The 7,170-nt window shown below is 30.6% G+C and overlaps 1 protein-coding gene across 1 annotated transcript; it reads right to left on the bottom strand.

Moving 5' to 3' along the window:
- Nucleotides 1-1,073: 1,073 nt before the first annotated feature.
- On the bottom strand, nucleotides 1,074-4,058 carry LOC111909648 (UPF0481 protein At3g47200). The gene is made up of 2 exons (XM_023905428.2): nucleotides 3,931-4,058; nucleotides 1,074-2,587 (listed from the first exon to the last, which is right to left on the bottom strand). The coding sequence occupies exon 2, from the start codon at nucleotides 2,562-2,564 to the stop codon at nucleotides 1,224-1,226; it is 1,341 nt and encodes a 446-aa protein (XP_023761196.2). The 5' UTR covers nucleotides 2,565-2,587; nucleotides 3,931-4,058; the 3' UTR covers nucleotides 1,074-1,223.
- Between the last annotated feature and the right edge of the window lie 3,112 nt (nucleotides 4,059-7,170).

Genomic DNA, 7,170 nt, shown 5'->3' with positions numbered 1-7,170 from the left:
TATCTGTATATATGTTAGTGACCTGGTTAGGTCGGTATCCTTGTTTTAGGATGTTGTTATGCTATGTGATCTGTTAGATCCGTATGGTTATCTGTATATATGTTAGTGACCTGCTTAGGTCGGTATCCTTGTTTTAGGATGTTGCTATGCCATATGATCTGTTAGATCCGTATGGTTATCTATATATATATATATATATATATATATATATATATATATATATATATGTTAGTGACCTAGTTAGGTCGGAATCCTTGTTATAGGATGTTGCTATGATATGTGATTTGTTAGATCCGTATGGATATCTATATATATGTTAGTGACCTGGATAGGTCAGTATCCTGGGCATAGGATGATGCTATGTTATGTGATCTGTTAGATCGATTAACTGTTATATATGCTAGCGTATGATATGTATGTGTGTATGTTTGTTTGATTGGGGGTTTGGGTTGAGGCGGTCTTGCTTTGTGCTGAAGGCCAACATACCCAGAGCGGTCCAAATAGACTACAGACCCAGGAGGGTATGATAGTCAAACCAAAGGCCCGGCGAGCGGTCCAGATAGGCTGAAGGCCCTACGAGGCGGTCCAGACGTGCCAAAGGCTCGGAGAGCGGTCTAGATAGACTGAAGGCCTGCAAGGCGGTCCAGGCCGAAGGCTCATTATGCATGTTATTTAGTACTTCTCTGATATGATATGAGTATGGTTATATGAGGTTGGTATTTTGGGGGAAACTCACTAAGCTTCGGGCTTACAGTTGTTGACTTTATTTCAGGTATTTTTGATGATCGCGGGAAGGCGAAGGCATGATCGTGCACCTCCTCATATTTTCATGATTGATTCTGAGGATACTCTAATGCTTAAACTATTTTGAAAACAAATTGTAATAACTTAATGGTTTTAAATGTTTTAAAAATTTTAAATTGGCTTGAATTTTATAGGTGTTACATAGAAAGCATCATAAACAATTTCCCATACCAAAGGACATTTTTGAAATATAGAAATATAAACGCAAAAATAAATGTGAAAGTCAACTTCAAACCTAGCAAGTTCAATACTAAAATAAGAACAATATATTGAAACCGAAAAATATTAAACTTATTATACTTCTTGAATATGTGGAACTTGCAAACAGAGACAAAAAAAGAAAAAAACAACAAATACTGAAGTAAAACATGAACAACGAAAGATGAAAACATAATAAGAAACTAAATGTTTCGTTGCAATTACGGGCTTTGGGGCTTGACTGTATATATGGTCTGAACAAGGGTAAGAACAAACAAAATAATTGCAGCAAAGAGAGCAATTATAGTCCATGGACTGCTGAAATATTTACGCTTCAACGATGCAGCGGCATTGGGCCAGCAACTCTTGTAATATATATCCAGATCCTCCCAGTCTTGATGGTAATAAAAACAATCTAAGGACACATCCTGGCATATGTTGTTTATTATATTTGCAGCGTTCTCGTTGGAGCCACAATGGTTGACTAGGACCCCTGATTTTACCAACTTTGCAACATCCTCTAGAGTATCTACTAGCATATCCATGGCCCACATATATGATGTAATGTACTCAGGAACTAGGCTAGACAGCTCATATTGTATGAGGTTCCTTAAAACCAACTCAGTGGAATCATGAACATACAGTTTTGGCATCAACAGAGTAGGCTTACACCAAAACCATGGGAAGCATAAAAACCTTGGTAATTCCAGTTTCATGGCCATTGGCCAATTCACATCGTTATTAGCCCTAAAGTTCACCCCTGCCCTATCCAGTTCCATGGCCGAGTGTCTTTCTTGTTCGAAGGCCGGGCCTCCTTTTCGAAGAAAATTTTCTGATCCTTCAAGATGCGCAGGTACTAAACAGTTGTGCAGAAGGCCAAGGATATGATCATGACGTGTAGATTGGTTTATGTTGTCTGTTACTTTATTTTCATGAAAAGGATTATAACCTTTGAGAAGTATTTTGAGATAATCAGTGAGAGAGGCATTTCTGTTAAATTGAAGAAAAGTAGCCTCAAAGATGTCTTTAAGAACAAAAAACGGGATTTGGTTTTCTATCAACAACATATCATTAACTATTAATGGGATAGTCGACCGGTTTCCCATAAATCTGCCGGCTTTTCCTGAAAGAAGATGAGTAAAATAAAGGATAAAACATCCATCTATTACCATTATCCTCGCAAGTTCCTCTTCGTCCTCGTAGGTTGTTGACACTTCATAGCATGCCTTGATATCATGAATTTTCATAGTCACCTTTCGCATGCAGTCTTCTAACGTTTGCTTTTTGTTGGAACCACACAGAGCCAATAACTTATGTAAATAAATCGATTTTTGAACTTCAAACTTTTGCAAATTTGTATCTTTTCTGTGAAGAGGTCCAATAGAGACCAGCCTAGGAGTAAAAGATATTGGGCTGATATCTCGGTATAATTTAGGAACCATGAAAATTGATGGTAGACGTTGATTCTCAAGATCCCGTCTTTCAATTTTATAATCAAGTAGAAATTGGACGTTACGCCGAATGCTACCTCTTGCAACAAGCTCCACATCGTTATTTGACATTGAAACTATTAGCTTAATTCCCTCTATAACAAATCAATTAGAGGAAAGTTTAGAGGATAACAGAGTATATGTGATCAAAGAAACCGTGTTAAAATAGATACAATAGTACAATATGTATTAAAAGTAATTAAAGTTTGTTTTTGTAGACTGATTCTATATCACCTACAGTTCAATTTGTTATATATATATATATATATATATATATATATATATATATATATATATATATATATATAAGGTAAAGTGAATATACCTAACAACCTTATATAAGCTTATGTACCTAACCTCATCAAACTACATTATTTTGCATTAAATTTTCATTGGAATCATCCAAGGTTCTTAAACTTCATCCCTAAACTTGATTTACTTCAAAAAAAAATTGGAAATTCATCATTATATTTCTCCTACATCCTTTCATTTGTAGCGCTAGGATATGAAGGCCATCAGGTGGTATTGGATAGAAAGACGTGATGTAAACGAAAGATATTTGTGAAAGTCCAAAGATTTTAGAAGTAATCATGTTATGGGGTTGAAATTTAAGAACCATAGGCAATTACATTGTAAATATGATACAAACCGATGTAGTATTATGAAGTTAGTTACCTAAGCTTATATAAGGTTGTTAGGTATATTCACTTTACCCATATATATATATATATATATATATATATATATATATATATATATATATATATATATATATATATATTTTGGATGAAGGCAAAACATTCTTCAATATGTTTAAAAATAATTACTTTATGAAAATAAATTTTAAAAATACAAATTTAGTTTCTTATTCAGTTAGCTAATCCATATCGAATATACTGATTAACCCCAACCAAAAAAACAATAATTATTATGAACTAAATTGGTTGACGTTAGAACCTTAATATTGTTATTTCGTGTGTGTAGTATGTCATTTTCTATAGCATTTTTTTAGTGGCTTAACATAATTTCACTAGTTCCAATAAAAGATATGAAAAATATGACATTGATATAAAGTTAACTTTCATGTTCTTTGTAACACTTTTCATTTGTTTTGATATGGTTAAACTAGGAAGACACTATTACCCAATCATAGGATACATGATTAGTACAGATAAAAGAAATAATCAACACATAAATTTAAAATTTTACTAACACGGTTAGACAAAACCAACTTTTACTAGCTATATATATATATATATATATATATATATATATATATATATATATATATATATATATATATATATATAACATTAAAGGTTTCAATTGTGTATCAAGTCTTATTATTGTACACAAACAAGAATTGTATAGTGCAAGCGAATTGAAATGTCATAAACTATAGCCAATATGTAATTAAATACATCATAAAAGAAATTACCTGATTTCTTTTTATATTCTTTATAAAAAAAACAGTTCCAGCTTTGCACGGTAAAGAGCAAGAGAATTGAACTATTCAAGGAGTGGTGATAATGTATATATAAGAGTATTGTGCCATGGAAAATTTGTGTGATTGTAAATTTGGGTTGATCCATACAAAGTCTTTCTAAATATCTTATGTATGATAGAATATTGGTATGATTTTAAATTTGGGTTGACCTAAACAAAGTCTTTCTCAATATCTTATGTACCATGGAAAATTTGAGTGATTTTAAATTTGGGTTGAGCCACCGTGTTTCTAAATATAATACAACGAAACACACCATTGTATATATAAGATTATATCATATATTATATACTAGATTATAGTCCGCGTTAAACGTGGGTGAAGCCATAAAAAACATACAAATATCTACAAATATTGCATAATAATTTTAAATTTTTTATGGCCATTCGTATTATTGAAATGTGTACAAGATTGTTTACAATCAGAAGGTGTGGTCCTTAAATATTTTTGAGATATAATAATAATAATAATAATAATAATATATACTAACTTAATGAAATAAAAAAGATAGAAAGAGTAGACCACAAATTTCTTAAGACTGGGACAATAAAATCTACTTTCAAATCTTCTTGTGTACCAGTACGACATAATTCATTTTTACATGACTTAAAATGTTTGTAATTTGAAATACTTATCGACCGTATCTCATAAAAGGAATCGTCGTTTGGAACAAATCGATATACTTACATTTTTATTGATGGATACAAGGTCACATGTTTTTATCAAAATCTCAAATGAATGATTTTGTTGGTATTTTTTGAATTTTTTTATAATGGGTCATTTGATAATGACAACCTTGCTACCTATAAGCTCATTGGCAATTTCTTGCATGAACAATAACATCCAACATGAAATCATAAAGCAAAACAAATAGTTATGTTGAGTTTTTTAAACATCAAAATCAAATTTAAATCATAAAATAAGGTGCATACATAATAACATGCCTTTTTTGTGTGGCTTTAAATTTATAAGCTAGATTTATGCTATTAAAATAAGAGTAATTGAGAGCGGTACCCTATTTGTATTTAATCACTTTTCATCACCTATAGATAAGTTAAACAACAGCAAACCATATCAGAATTCATTCATTCTAAGAGTTAAGACACAAATTATAAAAAATATAAAAATTAACCCATCAATAAAAGCAGTAATTCATCTACTGAGAGATTCCTTGTAAAAATCTTTGCGATTCTATCTTGAAAACAAAATTTTGCTGACATTCGAGTACTTTTCACATTATATATATCTTCGACCACCAAATATACACTTTAATATGATCTTGACATTTTTGCCCTTAAGGGATTATATACAAATGTAGCTTTCAAAGACACGCCTGAAACAAATACATACATTTCTACATATCTTGCATGAATACAATCAGCAGCCCACATAAACTTTACATTACCACAACCTTTATGTGTTTTAAAGTTCTTTGGTGAATAACATTCCTTGCTAGTCTGGTATAAAAGAAAAAATAATATAAGGATCTCATGTCATGGTTTAACAAAGATAAATAATTACAAAAAAACTAAATATGTGAAAGCATTAAAAGGATACTTATAAGAGCATTTTGTATCACAACGACTTTAAAGAAGTTGTAAGCCCTTTACCTTTAAATATTTAGTATTTACACTTTCTATACTTTAATAGAAGCACAAATCACTCAAGATTAATATGTTTTACATCTAAAAAGCCTCTTAAAAATAATGAAAGTTTTCCCTTTCAGTGTTGTGATAGAAACACAAAAATTACTAAAAGATGTAAATGTTTTCCTATTATCATAGAAAATTGGAAATTTTCATCTTTTTATGACATAAAGATAAAAAATACCATGTCTGAGCACAGACAGATGAAAAAAAGTCATTCTTTACCAAATTATATACATATTTTTTTACTCTTTATAGCTTTGGAAGGCAAGCATTGGGGAACCTATAAGACATGTTTCTTTTTCCATGTAAATCTTTTGAACTCTTTACAAAAAATAACCACCTAAAGGTCATTCAGAAGATTAATTATTTAGCTTAATGATAAACTAACAACATAATATGTATGTTACCCTTTTTTAATACCATATGGATACGATTAGCTTTTTGTTGTCAGTGACCCGAAACATAAAGTATAGAAATTTAGTATCAAATACAAATGATATATTAAAGAAATGAACAACACTAAAGTGGAGATAATATGTTCATGACCTGTTACATCTAATCACTAAAGAACAATACCATGAAAGGCAAAATGGAATGATGGTAAGGAAAAGGGTAACAAAGTCATTTGGTCGTGATAAAACTCTTGTATTTGTTTTTATATCAACCATATAGTACAAAAAGGGTAACAAAGTCATTTGGTCGTGATAAACCTATGACCAACAGGTAAGAAAAAACTTACAAAAAAATGATTGTAACACCAAAATATGTATATCAAATTAAAGGGTATCAACTTTTAAAGGACTCTAGGAAATTGATTACCTTTTTCATCAATCCATACTTCTTATTAACTCACAATTTCCATGATGGCTTCTTGAGGAAAGAGTCTGAATCAATACTCCATGTTACTACATAACAATTACAATAAAACTTTTCATAAATTGAAAAAAAAATCACGAGTTGAAAGAATCTTCCCCATAGAATGACTGTTTATCCGTCAAGAATCCTCTAGTCATATCCTAGTTTCCAATGCCTTTATAAAAAACAGAGTGACATGAGTCATCCGACCATATAGACTCATGTTGAAATTAATTGTCAAAATAAAACTTTTTATAAATTAAAAAAAAATCATGAGTGGAAAGAATCTTGCCCATAAGATGACTGTTTATCCGTCAAGAATCCTCTGGTTTCCAATGCCTTTTTCAAAAACAGAGTGACATGAATCATTGAATTAAACTTATCAAACATTTCAAAAATATCCCCACAAATAGGGATAATTCATAAGTGGCTCCCTACAATAAATAAAGTAATTCAAACATCATATTCAATTTTTCATTCGTAAAATTCTAAAATCATTTTATTCAAAAGTATAATAAACAAATGAAAGTGAAACGTATAATACAAACATTTTTCTCTCGTTGAACAACAAGAAGTGTGGCCAATTCATCCATGCTAACAACCCCATCTCCATTTACATAAGTTAATATTCAAAAAATCATAAGAACATTTTTTTAAGAGAAACTGAATT

This window comes from Lactuca sativa, chromosome 2, assembly GCF_002870075.4.
Source record: "Lactuca sativa cultivar Salinas chromosome 2, Lsat_Salinas_v11, whole genome shotgun sequence".
NCBI classification, from domain to species: Eukaryota; Viridiplantae; Streptophyta; class Magnoliopsida; order Asterales; family Asteraceae; genus Lactuca; species Lactuca sativa.
The sequence above is the reverse complement of the archived record's forward strand: the minus strand, read 5'-3'. Positions and strand labels throughout refer to the sequence as shown.

What these genes read in the sequence shown, in the direction of transcription:
- LOC111909648 (XM_023905428.2), bottom strand. Translation starts at nt 2,564, where the DNA reads ATGTCAAATAACGATGTGGAGCTTGTTGCAAGAGGTAGCATTCGGCGT.